Raw genomic sequence first — 18,147 nt, forward strand, 5'->3', positions numbered from 1 at the left:
GTTTTAGTAAGCACACACTGTGTAACTTTATGAAGATTTTTTTTTTTTCGCTCAAGGACAATTGTTTTTTTCATATATACAGTAATGTAACACAGAGTTACAACTTTATCTACAACATAAAACAGGGAAATATTGGCAAGATCAAATGAAGCCAAGGTTTTCAGCTCACCAAGTGTCTCAGGGACAAGCCTGGTGCTTTCACACAGTATCCATCCATTGTGCTGCTGTCTCCTCCAAAGCCATCAAAAGCTCCTACTGGTTTCACTTCTTGGTCAGCTGGTGAGTCACAGCTACAGACTCTCTACTGGCTTGTGATGTCTCATTACATTTGTACAGACTGCACTCAATGCCTGGAATGACTTCTCTGGCTGCACACAAAAGACGTCAATCAAAATTCACAAAACAGGGCCCTTGCTGTTTTCTTTGCTTTCATTTCAGCATGCCCGAACAATGACAGTGTAACTAATGAATTATACATTTGGTGGGTGTGAATATTCTTCAGTCTACGATGAGAATGTGTCAACAGTGTGAACGAATACACATCACAGCAATATTAATGTCATATCATATTAATGTTGTGAAATAACTTACAATGTGACCAGATTGATCAATTGTTCTGCCTTCTGGGGGCAAACCTAAAGACAGATTTGATTACAACTTGCTGTTGCAGTAAAAGTGCTTGGAGTAAGCAGACAATGGCATCTTCCCTCGTCATCAACAAAAATCCAAGATAAAAATCATAGTTCCACATCAGTGCACCATGATAATTTAAAAATTGGCGTTTTGAGGCCGAAAAAGAACATAATGCAACATTACAATATATAGAGTGCAGAGAATGTCAGAGCCTACTTGCCCATCAAACAAATCTAACCAAATTAAAACAGCCACCATGAGCACTAGACAGTAAGAGAATGGTGCAATGGAAATACAATGGAGTGTAAATGATGGGGCATTGTTGCCCCCATGTGGCGATAGACTACAAATGCGAGACCTTGTGTTACAGCAGGGGTGGGGAACCTATGCCTGGAGGGCCGTTTGCGGCCCTTGAGGCTGTTTTATCCGGCCCCCGAGACAATTTTAGTGTTATGCAGCTTCACATGAAATATGACATATTTTGAAAAAGCATCTTAGAAATTACATTTGCAATACAATTAAGTTATATTCAGGGGATCGACCTACTGAAGGTGGGGTCTGTTTTAAACATGGATACCTTCAATAGGCCCAAAGTGTAGGGGAAAATCCTGGTTTGTGTTCATAGTACGGCCCTCGGAGGACTTTTACGGCTCTCAGAGTATTTGAAGTGGACTGAAATGGAATGAAAAAGGTTCCCTACCCCTGTGTTACAGTACAGTGGTTGCAAACCTCTTTCGCAGGGACCCCCTTTTGGACCTATAGGAATATTTTTTGCGACACCCACTGGGAGTCCCGAACCTCAGTTTGGGAACTACTGCAGCGAATTATGAAACGTTGGATTGGACAAGGATTGGCTCCAAGCAGTCTGTCAAGCATGAGTCACTTCTCAGCTATGCAAAACAGGTCTGGATTAAGAGACCCATGATTTGTGTGATCTGCCTCGAGAGCTGTCCAGACACTGATGACAGGAAATGTAGATAGGCCTACAGCATAGCCTACCTACCTCATATTAGATATTGTTGCAACTTTTTGTTACACTGTAACATGGGCCGTAAAATAAAGAGTATAGAGTTTAGGATTTCCTTCTGCAGGGACAAACCCTACAGTATACCAGGGGTGGGCAATTATTTTGGCCCAAGGGACATTGGCTTTAGAATGTTGATTGATGGGCCAGATGTCACAAGCAACTTTCCGTTGTGAATAAAAAGAAATAATTTACACTGACATTAGTTGTCTGTTATTTCATTCCCGCACATTGTAATGAAAAAAAGCCACAACACTGTAATGAATTTAGATGAATGTGATAGCCTATGTACTTGGATAGTCTCAAACCCACAAGACCCCTGTAATGGTAAGCAATTTTTCCTGTCATGGGTAGCCACTTTTTAAAATGTTGCGTTAAAGCAGGGATCTCAGGCTCAGGGACCAAATTGAGCCCGCAGAGTCATTTTATTTTGCCCAAGAGATCATTACAAAAGTGTATTATTATTATTATTATTATTATTATTATTATTAATAATAACAGTAACAATAACAATAATAATAATAATAATATTGATAATAACTTGGTTTTATATAGCGCCTTTCAAGTAACCCAAGGTCGCTTTACAAAAGGAGAATGGGCAGGGGAATAAAGAGAGAGGAGAGGAGGGTAGTTAAGGACCATAGGCCTCAGTGAATAAGTGTGATTTTAGGTGCTTCTTGAACGTAGCCAGTGTGGGGGCTTGACGGACATGGAGAGGTAGACAGTTCCAAAGGGTGGGGGCAGCAACACAGAACGCTCTGTCACCAAAAGGGGATGACGAGCGGGTCCTTGCCAGAGGACCTCAGGGACCTTGGTTGGGAGGGATGCTGGATGAGTTCAGAGACGTACTGGGGAGCAAGAGCATTTAGGGATTTGTAAGTAAGGAGTATTACAGTTGGCCAACATACATTGTTAGTATGAGTGAGCCCAGAACAGAATATGTGCAGGCACATTTGATCCCATCTACCCATATACCGTACGAACTGAGTGTTCATGAATTTTGACTTGAAGCATTGGGTGCATGCAGGCACAATCTTAGTCCATTTAAAATATTGAGTTCGGCCTGCGACTTGGTCCAAGATTTTGATTTTGGGCCCCTTTGATTTTGTCCCCCTATGCGTTCACAAGATATCCCTCTGCTGCCTCCGGCTATGTACGTCATCTGAAGGTGCTCCTGGTTGTGCATAGTCAACTGGTGAATCACAGCTACACAGTCCAGGCAAGATGTGTGTCATCTGTCTTCACAACTATCCAATTACCAATGAATAGAGAGGTGTGTACAGCCTAAATATCCCAATAAAGATACTGAGATATGTCTGTATCTGAGATCCAGATCATAACCAATACAAAAATCAGTTGCAAATTAGCCATGCAGACTGTGATCCATCCTGACAATTTCATCAAAATCCGTGTAACGGAGGCTAACTAGCACAGAGTTGGCGTGGAACGTTGGTAAACCTCCCTCCGATAGCTTCATACATTCTCGCGCCGTTGGGCCGAGAGACTAGTCTCTTGGCCCAGCTGTATCGTACTGTGTCTCCCATTGCCGGACCGTTGTAGTTGACGAGATAGCACGTTCAATCCCCGAGGGGGGTGAACAGGCGCAAGATGACTTCCTTCACAGTGGTGCCGTGACCCGGATGGAAGTGAGGTTTAAGTGGGACAGTGTAACAGAGGCTAGCACAGAGTTTGCGTGGAACGTTGGTAAACCTCCCTCCGATAGCTTCATACATTCTCGCGCCGTTGGGCCGAGAGACTAGTCTCTTGGCCCAGCTGTATCGTACTGTGTCTCCCATTGCCGGACCGTTGTAGTTGACGAGATTGCACGTTCAATCCCCGAGGGGGGTGAACAGGTGCAAGATGACCTCCATCACATCCGTCCCAAATTTGTTCTCCATTTAGGTTATTATAAAATGAACATAATTATCAACCAATGAAGGTGAAACCAAAGCCAACCATAGCCAAGACAGATAGAGTGTAATAATGGTAAAGTTCAGTAACCTGCAAACCAGAATGCACCATAAACACACTGCTCGAAAGCATAGGGGGATTTAACTGAGACAGAAACCACTAACACTTTTTTGGTGGAAAAATGACTGAGAATGAAATAGAACAGAGAAAGGAAATATTTTCTGTTATTCTCACAGTGTGTTTCCATCAAGCTATTTTGAAATATGCACAAATACAGTCCCAGGAAAAAGTTTGTACACCCTTTGAAATTTCTTACCTTTCTGTCAAAATTGGTCATAAAACATGGTCTGATCTTCCCGGAAATCACAAGAAGGAACAATCAGAGTCTGCTTTAACTAATTCAACCCAAACATTTACAAGTTTTCATATTTTCATTGGCCATAAGATGTAAACCTTCACAGGACAGCAAGGCATAAGTAAGTACACCCTTGCATTCAATAGGTTTTAACCCTAAGTTAGTCGCAATAACCTCAACCAGATGTTTCCTGTAGTTGCAGATCAGATTAACAAAACAATCTGGATGTATCTGGTCTCCCTCTTCTTTAGAAAACTGCCTCTCGTCAGCAAGGTTTGTGGGATGTCTGGAGTGCATAGCTTTCTTGACTTCATGCCATATAATCTCAATTGTTTTTTGTCAGGGCTTTGACTGGGCTATTCCAGAAGGTGTATTTCATTATTATGAAGCCTTTCTAAAGTCGATTTGCTTCTAAAGTATGGGTTGTTGTCACATTTCAGCACCCATCCTCTTACGTGCTTCAACTGTGTGACAGACTACCTCACTTTTTTCTGTAAAATATCTTGATAAACTTCTGAGTTCATTGTTCCACTGATAATAGCAAACTGAAAAGGACCTGAGGCAGCAAGGTAGCCGCATATAATGATGCTCCCGCCACCATACTGAAAGGTGGAGATGATGTTTTGGTGAAGGTGTGGTTCTCCAGTTCTCCTCCAAACATGACATTGTGTGTTCCCCTGAACAATTCAACTTTGGTTTCAACGTTGGTTTACAGAATATTTTGCAGTAATTCTATGAAGCATATAAATGCTTTTTCGCAAACCTCAAAGGTGCAGCAATATTTTTTTGGACAGAAACCCCATTAATTTTAGATTGGCAGAATGAATCCCATTTTTAGCTATTCTTGGTTACATATCCTCTTCTGAGCATGGTGGCGGGAGCATCATTATATGCGGCTACCTTGCTGCCTCAGGCCCTTGACAGTTTGCTATTATCAGTGGAAGAATGAACTCAAGTTTATTGTGATATTTTACAGAAAAGAACCGAGGAAGTCTGTCACACAGTTGAAGCACACAAGAGTATGGGTCCCGAAATGTGACAACAACCCATACTTTAGAAGCAAATCGACTTTAGAATGGCTTCATAATAATGAAATACACATTCTGAAATAGCCCAGTCAAAGCCCTGACAAAAAACAATTGAGATTATATGGCATGAAGTCAAGAAAGCTATGCACTCCAGACATCCCACAAACCTTGCTGACGAGAGGCAGTTTTCTAAAGAAGAGAAAGACAAGATACAAACAGATTGTTTTGTCAATCTGATCTGCAACTACAGGACAAGTCTGGTTGATGATATTGCAACTAACTGAGGGTTAAAACCTACTTAATGCAAGGGTGTACTTACTTATGCCCTGCTCTCCTGTGAATGTTATGGCCTTATGACCAATACAAATATCATAACATGTAAATGTTTGGGTGGAATTAATTAAAGCAGACTCTGATTGTTCCTTCTTGAGATTTCCGGTAAGATCAGACCATGTTTTATGCTCAATTTTGACAGAAATGTAAGAAATTTCAAAGGGTGTACAAACTTTTTCCTGGGACTGTATACACCGAGCACAGAAGGAAAAAAAAGCTTATCAACGGTTGTGTTATCTCTCTGTGAAGTTTAATAGATAGATATACATGCAATGTCCATGATGTTCAAGCAATTACAGCTCCACAGTACAGTGCAAAGTGTACAGGACACCACACTACTAAGCTGATTGAGCTGCCTGATTATTGTTATTATGTTATAATTGATATCTTATTCTTTTATTATTAAGATGTGGTGAAGAATGTGGTAGGCAGTGGACACATTTGGGCTTGACTTCCTCCTGTTAATGCCGATGTGCCTGATAGGCCTACTCTGTGTATACCAAGGTGGCTGTGAGCTCCAGGATGTAACTCTGTGAACTTCGTTTTATTTCGCCTACCTGCTGTACATGCCATGGTCCTGGCTCCTGGACGTGACCTGTGAATTAAGTTACAGGGAGCTCCCGGATGTGAAGTCTGTGTGGGAATGAAAGGAAATGAGTGGGCGGGGTCAAGAGAAAGACAGGTGAGACAGATGGCCAACACCCACCCTCCTGCCCACATGCAGGCACACACACACACTGTACACTTTAGTGTGGGTGACAGGCTACTTCTGGGGAAGTGCCCTTTTGCCAAATGATGTGGGCTAGCCTACCTAGCTGGTTATGCTGGGTAAACCATAGTCTCCTTTTCACTTTCTAGTGCAGGCTATTGTATCAAAGAATCTGGTCCTTAGCACAATTTGCTACCAAGGTGAAAGGATCTGCTGATGCCCTATGTGTACTCCGTGGGCAGCTGATTTAGGCCTAATTAACACACCATGTGTGCTATGCGTGAATTCAGTCCATAATAGGGCCTACAATATTACAATGAAGGGAGGAGGGATGGGAAGGAGTCCGCCATTAAAATATCTTTACCGTGCCAAACTGTTTTGCATGCTATCATAAACCCACTGGCCATATGAACACCTGCCAGTAAATAAACAGTTTTTAATCTCCATTTACACCTGTAAGTCACTCTTCATAAGCTATAGGCTATAGGGTCTAGGTAGCCTACTGTATGCCTACTTCTCACTAAAGTTGTTTGTAGGCCTATATCATGTGTTCATCCATCAAGAGTAGGCTATTTTTCAACAAGTGCTACTGGTGAGTGTCTTTCTATCCTCTAATTTCACTTAGGCCTACGCTGAAAAAAAAACCCCCAATACTATCCAAGATTATTAGCAGACTCGACAACTCTATAGAATAGAAAGGGATTGATTTACTAGCCTATGCCCCGGTCGTAAGACTTCCTTTGCGTTTTGGCATGCAATAGGCTCGATATCTGCTGCCACTGACACACTTTCGGTTTCGTTGGAGAGAGAGAGGGAAGTCTTCTGCGAAATACTCGAAGTAGTGTCTGTACTTTCAACTGGGAGTAACCCTACATAGGCCTATAACATCCGACTTTTGTCCACAAGAACTTCATTTTCGGATTTATTCGGGTATGTGGACGTAGAGGCGACGTATAACCGGCTGGTAAGTAGGCCCATGTCTTTGCTATGGCCTATCGTTTAAGATCGTAAATTGAGTGATTGATGTCCATGAACTGTCCCTCCATCGTCTCCGAATGTCAACAAATACGTCCACGTTCAAATATCTGAGACCATCTTGAGTTGTGGACTAAAAAAACTGCGTTGATGAGATCCGCTTGACTTGATTAAAAAAACTCAACTTTCGACACGTTACATATTTTTCCGATAGGCATTGACTTCCACTAGGCCGAGGCTTGACAAACTGAAAAGCAACCCCGCTCAGCCTCGGGATGGAGACAAAACGTTTGTTCAAACAATCTTTAGCTTATGTTCTAGACGGCGCGGACAAGAACACACGCAGAAATGCTCATCTGATGGCTATGTTGTGGAACAGATTGTACTTAGATACTGTACTTAATACAGGAAACTTGTTTCCTATCACTTCCACCTTTGCGACATTGGGAGTTGTATTTGTGTTGCAGTGTCGTGACGGTCTGTCTTGTGGCTGTCACAACCCAGACTACGCCTAGGTAATGTCAGATTGGCAGTCGGGACAGCTCTCCTTGACTGTCGCATCCAGTTGTTAAAGCGATTGTCTACTTGTGCATTAAAATAAGCAGCCTACGTGTCTTCCGCATGTGAATTTGATTGCACCATTTTGCCCGTTGGCGCACATTGGTGGGAGGACGGAACTGTGAAAGTAGCAACATTCGCGGTTAGATAGGATTTATAATCCAGATGTGTATTGCTTGAAGGTAAGAGGAACCCACAATAAGTGTCTATTTTCAAAATTATATGAACACAATGGAAAAAAAGCAGGAATAAAACAGTTTTACGCACGTCCCCATAGGCGACACTATTTGGCCATCTGCGTAGCAGTTGTAAAATTATGCTCACTCGTGGTCCTTAGTGGAGTGTTGGGTGTCCATTTGACGCTGTCAAACTGGACATGGCTTTCAAGCGAATGATACCGAGCATATCCAGTATGTGTAAGCTATGTTCTAACTCGGTTCGTGTGCCAATCCATATAGAGAAAGTTTTATGTGTTAATGACTTCATGTGGTTCTGTCACCGTTGTTTGAGTGTGGGTCTTCTTGACTACATGCTCCTATATTTCCATAAAATACCTAATTGCGACAACTGTACAAATGGTAGCATGACCTCTTAAATCACTTAACACCTGCCTGTTAGCCAGCATTGTTTTTGGAAAGGAGGGGTACTATCAACACTGAGGCTGTGACAGTTGTCTGTAGGACTAAATTAGGCTGCTTTGATGTGTAAAAGCGAACTGTTGTGTAAGTGAACTGTATTATTGTGTAAAATGTTCTACTGTTGCATGCCATTTCTGAATGTTAGGCCTAAGTCCAATTTTAATGACTGTATGCATGCACTGTAAGAAGGTATGTGTCAAAATGTTGTTGCTCCATTGTACTACTGTATTGTGTCAGAAATGACACAAATAGTGTTGAATTTTTCAACACGTGTGTGCTGATGTGTGCTCAGGGACAACACATTTTGTGCCATTTCTGACATTCCTCAGTATTAGAGTGTGGAAGTCTGTAATTCATAGTACGCAGTCCATTTGAAATGGTGATGGTGCTGTTTGTTTGTTTGTTTGTTTGTTTTCTTCCACACTGTCACTTCCTTGTTCATTCTAAAGCATGTTTGGGTCTGACTAATTTTAGTAATTTTATGTCCCCTACTCGCCGCACGTAATCTGCACTCAGGCCAGCACATGGAAAAAATCACCCCACATATAGTTGTTTTCCTGGTTAAACCTCAGGTTGGCTTCGCTAATAGTTTAGTGAGTTCATAAGTTCTTTATGTAGTCACTTACTTTACTAAGAAGCTCAGTATAATCCATTAAAACATGGCCCCTGTTATAAAGGTGCTGTTACCACTAGAATGGCAATGACCAAGTCATAATGAATTACTAAAGCCCCTGTGTAATGTCGAAGTACTTAAGGCCTCGTGCTGTCATGGTAAAGCCTATTCAAGGTCCATTATTGCTTTACACTGGCGTAGCGGTACACATTGTGAGCGTATCATTCGTAAATGAATGGTCCATACACGTACATATTTTTTCCCAGCTCTGATAATTCCTTAATGGTTTTATAGTATATCATGGTATTGTAACTTTTGACCTGTAACAAGGAGATAGTGTATAACGTCTAGAGTGTGTTTATTTGTAAATGAAGTTGGGTAGTGTGTTGAAAAGGGGCTATGGTGTGCTGTGTGTAGTATGCCATGCCATGCATCACTCAAGTATTATTGTGAACTGGTGTGAAACTCAGCGCTCATCTAGCCCACTGTGTTAGTAGGCTAGTGTGCTTCTGTTACTCTCTTAAAAGAAGGGATTAAGCATGCTAGTGTGGCGATTCACTACGGATAGAATCACTCAGCTGTCAATAGCAATGCACCCGATGCCAAAGGCTTACCTACTACAGGTAGGCCTACTGAAGGTGGGAATTAGCACAGTGGAGCAACCTGAAGAATGTACAAGTTCTAACTGGCATTGAGAGAGAGAGTCATGTTTTGCAGCTTTTGATTCTATTTATTCTGCAACTAAAGTAGCCATGAGCAATTGGTGATTAAATCAGCAGCTGGTTACCTAGACATAATGTAACAGGAACATTATCTACACATTAACAAATGTTGTGTTTATTCAACACTACTATGAGAATATATAGTACCATTTGATTGTAGTTTTCATTTCAATTCTTTGACTTGGTCAGTGCCATTCTAGTAACTGTCTTTGAGAGTTCGATTCTATCCAAAGTGACTATCAACTCTTGAGAGAGTTGAATTAACCCTGGAATGCATATGCTGTATACTGTATGCTCTTCCTAATGTTAAATCCAACCTTGTTGCAAAACACATAGTTGATTTAAAACTGAGAGGATTGGGACTATATAGTACAGTATTCTCAGAATAGTGTTTTACCTCTGCCAAGGAGGCTATGTTTTCGGTCACGTTGCTGAGTCTGTCTGTCTGTCTGTTTGTTTTCTTTGTTTGTCTGTTAGCAGGATAATTAAAAAAGTTATGAACGGATTTGGATGAAACTTTGTGCAGTTGATGGAAATTACAAAAGGAAGAAGTGATTACATTTTGGTCGTGATCAGATCCACATCACGATCTGGATCCAGGATTTTTAAAAAGATTCTTCACCATTGCGGGATAAGGCGAATTTTGACATTCCAGTTTCTAACTCCACAAAAAGAAGGCAGAAAGACTTGGAAAAAGATGGTGTAACATTATCCAAATGTTCTATCAAATAGCTTTCTTGGCGGAGGTCTGCACTCTCTGAGTGGATTTCTAGGTAGCACTGTATTTTGTACTGTGTACCCGACAGGATCTTAACTGCTATTTTTTTTACATGCAACATCTCTGTGCTGTGTTCTGGAGTTAAGCAATGCATTTTTTTAGGATGAACATTGCCCCTTTTGTGAACTCTGTGACTGACGTTTCATGTTCAGTTTGTATCACAGTGTAGCCTACTGTTTTTCAAGAAGAGCATGTTACTCTCTGGCATGTAAGTTATATGACATAATTTGACATTCTGTCATCATTTTATTTTACTGTCTTCTGATTGCTGTGTTACAGGGGACAATGCCATCATTATTTTGACTGACAGGTGTGGAAACATGACACTTAGTGTATTCAGTTCATTTTCAAGTCTGAAAGAGGAGAAACCTGTTGACTAAAAAGTGTCTACAAGCCCAGTACTACTAGGTGAGTAGTAGACATCAAGTACTGTATGGGTCATTTCACGTGAAATCAGACACTTTGGGACCCGACCGACACGGATTTCAATTATACTTGCTGTGCCTGTTTAGTAGCAAGGTAGCACCCCAGAACTGCATTTTTGTGAATCTGACACCAATATTAAGGGAGAAACAGACTAGCAAAGGTTTACATGTGAGGGTAGGACACTATGCATTCAGCCTTGATTATATCAGTCAGTGTAAGTCACAAAAGGATGTCTGAGGTATTGTTTGAAAGCTCTTTTCTGGCTCTACAAATTACTCAACAGCATGGAATACAACAACCTTCAGAATATGAATCATGATACATTGAAAAATTAAAAATTGAATATCAAAAAAATATATATTTTAAAATGGCTGGTTTCTTGTCTAAACGTAGCCTGTAAGGTCATAAACAACACCTGAAAATGGGGTGTTTGGTTCTTTATTCATTTCAGAGATAATGGGACACAAAGGTTGAAATGAGTTGTAATGAAGTAGTAATAGAGTAGTGTCAAGGACAGGGCTGGACTGGCCATCTGGCATAACGGGCATTTTCCCGGTGGGCCCTGCACCCTTGTTGGTCCCTATTCCAGGTACTCAAAACAGTGGAAGCTAGACCATTTTCAGCATTCAGAGAAGGCAGGGTTGAAATAATAAGCTCAGTTAAGGATTTTTAAAAAAAATGTTCAAGCATCAAAGGGTATGTTGTAGCTGTATGGCAAGTAGTGGCTAGCATGTGTTGAGGAATAGAATGTATGCCGTGCACTGGCGAGGTGAAACTGAACTTCCTGCATCCTCATGGACCATCTCCATCCTTCACATATTCCGATAGACATGCTGTCATGTGATATTACTATGGTATCACCATATTATTACTAGGTGATTTGTATGATGCCATATTTTTGAGTACCATTGTCTCTGAAATGAATAAAGAACCAAACACCCCATTTTCAGGTGTTGTTTATGACCTTACAGGCTATGTTTAGACAGTGAACCGGCCATTTTAAAATATGCGTTTTTTTGATATTCCATTTTTTTTTTCAATGTATCATAATTCATATTCTGAATGTTATTGTATTCCATGCTGTTTGAGTAATTTGTAGAGCCAGAAAAGAGCTTTCAAACAATACCTCAGACATCCTTTTGTGACTGACTGATATAATCAAGGCTGAATGCATAGTGACCCTCACATGTCAACCTTTGCTAGTCTGTTTCTCCCTTAATATTGGTGTCAGATTCACAAACATGCAGTTCTGGGGTGCTACTTTGCTACTAAACAGGCACAGCAAGTATGATTGAAATCCGTATCGGTCGGGTCCCAAAGTGTCTGATTTCACGTGAAATGACCCGTATGTTGAAATATCGTCTATGCATACAGTACTGTATACATGTGTGTGTAAATGTGCCTAATGCTGAGTCTACCAGTTCCTTCCTCACTATTTCCATTTGTAGTGACATCACATGTTAACCCTCCACCCCCCCCCCCCCCCCTCCCCGTCCTGAGTAGGCACAGGCTATGCATATCCAATACATCTGTGGACAACTTTCACTTTGACCGTTGACAGTTCATTTGTATCTGATTCATTTGCAGCTATATTGAGGTGAATATTACTGCAACAAAATCAAACGGAGAGGGCCCCTGAAAATGTTTTACCCCATTCTGAACATGTTTTACTCCATTCTTAAAGGACCACTTCAGTGAATTTCAATATGCTGTTGTATTGCTCACACTACCCTTGACTTGTCGGTACCCGGTGATGCCACATTTTTTGGCTCAGCCCTTTACGAGATATGAGCTATTCTAATGGGAGCAGCGTTTGTTTACATTTTTAAAAAAAAACATAGACCTACTCCGCTGTTTGATAGTTGTCTGCTGATGTTGCATAATCTTTTGGATGTTTTTGGGAATAAATAAAAATGTTTTTTTGAAATGTAAACAAACTGCTGCCCCCATTACATGCCCCCATCTTGGAAAAGGCTGGGAAAAAACCTCAGGTACTGACAAGTCCAGGTTAGTGTGAGCATCAGGGGCGGAGTGGGACGACTTTTCCCACCGGGACAATTTTCCCCTTGGCGGCCCTTTTTAACCCCCCCCCCCCCAAAAAAAAAAAAAAAACCAATGCGAACAACCAAAAAGACAAAATACACGAAATCAGCAGTCGTACTACATGTGGACATTAGTGTTGTCAAAATAACCTGAAATGGAGAATTGTAGCCTACACCTTGATGAAACAAACAGCCATCATCACAGTCCAAAGCATTCACCATATCTAGTTGCAGGTTAGGCTACATCACGCTACTGTTCCATGAAAATGTGCACTCCACTGTCATTTTGACAGTTTGTAGACCTATTGAAATAGGCTATCGTTTAAGGAAGACAGGATGAGCACGGGCACAATGAGTGTGGGGATTTCTAGAAGAGTAGGCTATATCTTACAAAAAGTCTGTCTACATTGTGCAATAAACCCACCATGCAGCAAATAAGCCAAACCTAGGCTACTTCAAAGCACAACCATAAGTCAACAAAATTAATAACTAAACGGTGTAGGCCTACCTTAAAACGCTGTCTTCATCGCAGCAAATGTGTTGGTTTCTTGCAATTACTCCACTTTAAGCCACAGTTTACACACCCAGCACTGCTCACATCAGAATCTTGTGTGGTAAATATTTTGTTCCATTTCTCCAGACATTACATAAGCTACATCCCAAATGTGACACATATATGTATGATAATAATATTATTTCGACTATAAGGAGATATACCGGTAGTTATGCCATCAAAACAAAACACACTACTTAGCTGCAGTTCACGTCCTTACCACTTAGTGGAGTCTGTTCGTAACCCAAGTCAATAACCACAGAACAAGTGAATCTGGACTGGCACATGGAACTTATTAATATCTCCATCTATTGGTAACCAATCTAAATATCACTGGTTCTTCAAATACTGAAAACGAAACTGTGTTACTAAGATCTAGTAAACTTCCGCTATCTACGGTGTATGGAAAGTGTAAGTTGACAAGGGGTGTGGCCAATTTACTGTCTGACACCGTCACTGAGGTATTGCCATTTGGTACACGGTATATTTACTGGCAAGTAGACATAGTCTGTAAAGAATGAAGTGGAAAGTAGTGAGTGAGCAGTTGAAATTACGTATTTGGAACTTTAGGGCCGGCTGAGAATATAATACGGCCGCAATGTTACATTTCACGGCCGCGGCCCACCGGGACAAGTCCCCGATCTCCCGATGGCCACTCCGCGCCTGGTGAGCATTACAACTGCATGTTGAAATTGACTGAAGTTATCCTTTCACATGTTTTACCACATAATAGAGATTTCAGCAATGTTAGAGCTCTTTGCACAACAATACAATTATCATGATGACCCATTCTAAGGAGCTTAAGGAGGGTTTTAAGGTTGGTTATTTATTGCATTACTTTACATTACATTACATGACATTACAAGAAGTTAAGTTAATTGAAACTGATTAGCTAGGCTTATGTGATAATGAGACATTTGCTAGGTTTACATGACGTTTTAATTCCGAATGAATAATTATGAATTAAGTAGTTCCATCAAGTTTACTTTGATATTTAATTTAATTGTGAAGTGTTTACATGACGTTTTCAAATTGGAAGTAAGCTTTATTCAGAATTAACCGGAGTTAATTCTGTATCAAACAAACCGAAATCATTGCCTTTCCACCGCTCCTCACTCTCTGATTGGCTCCCTAGCTCAGGATCCCTCGATTAGGATAGCTGCCATGCTGTCTTTCAAATCGGAATGACTGCAAAGCTGCATGGGATTTCCAAGGCAAGGGGGTAACCCCCATACCATGACGGAATAGCAGCATGTAACCAGTTTTAGTCACTCCCAGTAACTCTATCATTATCAGCCTCAATGTCGGTTGGTTGGTCCGTCCATTTGTTCATCAGGTTTGCATGCAGTGTACTGTATATTGTTTGACCTTGTTTCTTAGAGATCTTGTAAGCTTTTTTTGTACCAATGGTTTTCAGAGGAACGATAAAGTGTAGTGGAGGGTGCGTACAAACTTCAGGAGTTGACAAAAAAGACAGAAAAGGATTTGCACACTGCTCGTGAAGGACTTTTATTGAAGTAAGTCTGTAAGAAATCTTACATAAGATGCCTGAAGATCTCTGACCCAAACACGGCTTTCTTGAATACATTAAGTCCTTTGCAAGCGGTGTGCAAATCCTTCCCCTTTCCTTTCAGAGGAACATTAGTCAGGGCTTTTGTCTCACTGCAATGTTGTTTAACAGCTATTTAGAGACGAGAAAGATGTTATGTGCAGGGAATTTTAAGATTTTCCAGTTTTCTTCCAGATCATAACACCATGGCATCCCATTGTATCCACTCATACAGTGCCATACTGTGTTGCAAAACACAAGCTACAGGCATATGTGCTAGTTTACTCTTGAGTTGGTATTATGGTCTAACCAACCTGATTTCACAGAATTTCGTGAAATAAACATGGCCCGTCACAGATGATTCCAGAATTCTGTGATAGGTCACAGAATTGCATTCTATGTTCCCACAGAACGATCTTAAGTTCATCATTAGAAAAGACAAACCTTGCAGTGGTGAAATACCTTTTCCAGTGGTTTGATACAAAATTCTGTTGCTAAACAAAAGAATGCTATAGCTCTTTAAGATGTGCCTAGACCTGAACAATACCTAATCCTAGCCGCCAATGCTTTTTGTGGAATAAAAAAAAATGAATCATCATATTTGAATCATGAGAACACAAGTGGTAACATAGAGAAAGCACTTGTGTGACCCCCATCATGGAATTCTGGCAAAATCTGTGAAACCACCACAGACTTTGTGTCCCAAGAAGTCGTGTTCATTTCACAAAATTCTGTGAGTTCATGTTGCTCTGGCTGTATGGTATGTAGAAAGCCACAGCCACAACAACAGTGTTGAATATGGAGCAGATGTGATGCTTTTAGTTATGTTGTGGTTGTGTGAACATCCAGCCAACTAGTGCTGGATAAAAAAAAACATCAAACACAGAGTCTCTATGCTCCGTTCCTGCTCCTTCTTTCAGATGGTCTTTGGTATTCTGCTTTTGTGACAACTGTCTGAAGAAGATACCATATGCACGTTTATGCTGTGTAGGTGCACTAGAAATATTGCAAGATGCATGAAGTCAGTTGGGCCAATGGCTGGTGCCTTTGTTTGTCTTTGTGCTTGTCTAAACCTGACTACATCTAGAATCCCATCAGCAGTTTTGAGAGATTAGTTGATTAAGTTGAGAATTAGTTGATAAAGATACTATGTTAACCTTTTTAGCTTAGCCTAGTAATCTAGACCAAACCTTAGCGGCAGAATATGTTTTTTTGCCTGAAATTTTGGGGATAGGACATTATTGCATAATAATAGCATTGATAATCGTGTAATGCCACTTCTCACTGTGCAGTATAAAAAAAGATGAGACCCTACCTGACCCAATATGCCACTCAACTTCTCTCGCCTTGACTACTGCAAATCCCTCTTGATTGGCCTTCCAGCCTGTGCAATAACACCCAAATGGTCCAGAACGGGTGGCACATCTGGTGTTCAACCAACCCAAAAGGGTGCTTGTCTGCTCGAATATAACACAAGGCTCTGACCCTTGGCTTCAAAGCTATAGCAGGTTCTGCCCGGCTTTCCTGAAGGCTATACTAAAGCCATATGTTCCTTCTAGGGTGTTACGTTCCTCCAGTACCAACCGTTTAGCCTTGCCCTCTACTCACACAAGGCGATCCCAGTCCAAGCAGTTTTCTGTCATTGTCCCTCAATGGTGGAATAAGCTACCATTTGCTACAAGAGCAGGGTCATCCCTCTCAATCTTCAAGAAGCTAGTGAAGACTCATCTCCTCAGAGAGAGCTTCCCTGCATAACATAACTAACTCTACTCACCTCTAATCATGGGTACTAACCTGCAGCTGCACTACATTCCATAGGTCCTTCACTATTTTTCTGCTCTCTATCTGTTCTACATTACTTGTATACTGCTGTACTGACCCCTCACTCTGTACTCCTTATAAGTCGTTTTGGTCAAAGACGACCTGCTAAATGTAATGTAATGTAACGCAATGTAATGTTTTGTGTACATGTATGTAATATGTTCTCTTTTTCAGTATTGTGTAAAGATGGCAACTATAGTATTAATAACTAATAACTCACTTCCTCCATTTTAGCATTGTGTGACAATGGCTCAATGGGAGCAGATGAAGCTGTTGGCGACGCAGCTGCCCCAAGAGATGCTGAGTGAGCTGTACCCTGGTGTCCTGTTCCCCATGGACGTCAGGCACTACCTGGCCGCCTGGATAGAGGAGCAACCCTGGTACGTACTGTATGCCCTATATTATATTATATGCAATAAGTCCATTATATTATATAAGTCCTGGTCCCCATCGCCATCAAGCATTACCATAGAGGTGCAGGACCTTGAGACTGCATGGCTTCATCAATGTCATGTCATGCATGCCTTCAGCATTGTGAGAGCCTGCATTCCTTTAGCGCTGTCAGATCCTGCATGCCTTTTTGCTTTTTGCACCATTTCCTCCCTCAACATCATTGGCATCCAGCTTGCATGCCGAAGCTTGCTCTGTTTTATTTTGTATTTAAATGTTGAATGTCAACAGAAGTCATGATGCAAGATCCCATATTATTGCATACATGAAATGCAAGAGATGAAATCAGAATATTTGTTTGAGTATGCTTATACCTGTGTGCATATTGCACAGTCAGTGAGGTGTGCAGGCCGCATTGTTGTAACCATTTATTGTACCTTTTCCTTAGTCGATATTGCACATTTCCAGATAAATGAAACTACTCACATAGTCCTGTCGTCATGCCCCACCTAAAGCTGCGCTCTGTATGGCTTCCTGTTGACATTAATACATTAAGTTGAAAACCACTAAGTCTGCAGTCGCTAAATGCATGTAATTCCCAAATTTATCTAAAAAATAAAGCATTCAACTTCCTGTCCCGTCCTCCAAAATGCCAGAGGAGTCGTGGGATTTGGCCGCTACCCACACCCCTGAACCTGTCTGGTTAAGACTATAGGCTTTGGTTGGGGCTCGAGAACGCTTTCTTGTTTTTTCCGTGATGGGCTATTTCATGTACTACTTTCGGAATCCCACGACAGTTCAAGTTAATATGACTAAAATAAGTTGCAGATTTCCACTATAAAGCACATTATCTTATCACGTTGGGTTTAAAGCAATCCTACCGCTATGCCACTCACTCTGGGTTGGTTCTCATATAAGGCTCCCCATGTGGGCCTTCACTGAGTGAATGACTTCAATAAAATAATAATAACTTTCTTGTTAGCCCATGGATATCAAATTGCTGGTGTGATTTTTTTTCTCGTACAGTCTACTGGTCTTGCCAAGAGCATGTAGCACCACCTTGTAATAAGTCAAGCCAATAAGTATGAA

General features: G+C 41.1%; 1 protein-coding gene across 4 annotated transcripts in view; it reads left to right on the top strand.

The window, feature by feature from the left end:
* The first annotated feature begins 6,772 nt into the window (after positions 1-6,772).
* stat6 (signal transducer and activator of transcription 6, interleukin-4 induced) overlaps positions 6,773-18,147 on the top strand; it is a 40,016-nt gene continuing 28,641 nt past the window's right edge. For 2 of the 4 annotated variants that reach the window (XM_063209372.1, XM_063209373.1), the window contains exons 1-2: positions 13,840-13,964; positions 16,903-17,048. In XM_063209372.1, the coding sequence (XP_063065442.1) occupies positions 13,947-13,964; positions 16,903-17,048 (164 nt within the window). In that variant the 5' untranslated portion in view covers positions 13,840-13,946. The other 2 variants (XM_063209374.1, XM_063209375.1) reach the window with 2 other exon arrangements.

Source organism: Engraulis encrasicolus, chromosome 10 (assembly GCF_034702125.1).
Source record: "Engraulis encrasicolus isolate BLACKSEA-1 chromosome 10, IST_EnEncr_1.0, whole genome shotgun sequence".
In the NCBI taxonomy this organism is placed as follows: domain Eukaryota; kingdom Metazoa; phylum Chordata; class Actinopteri; order Clupeiformes; family Engraulidae; genus Engraulis; species Engraulis encrasicolus.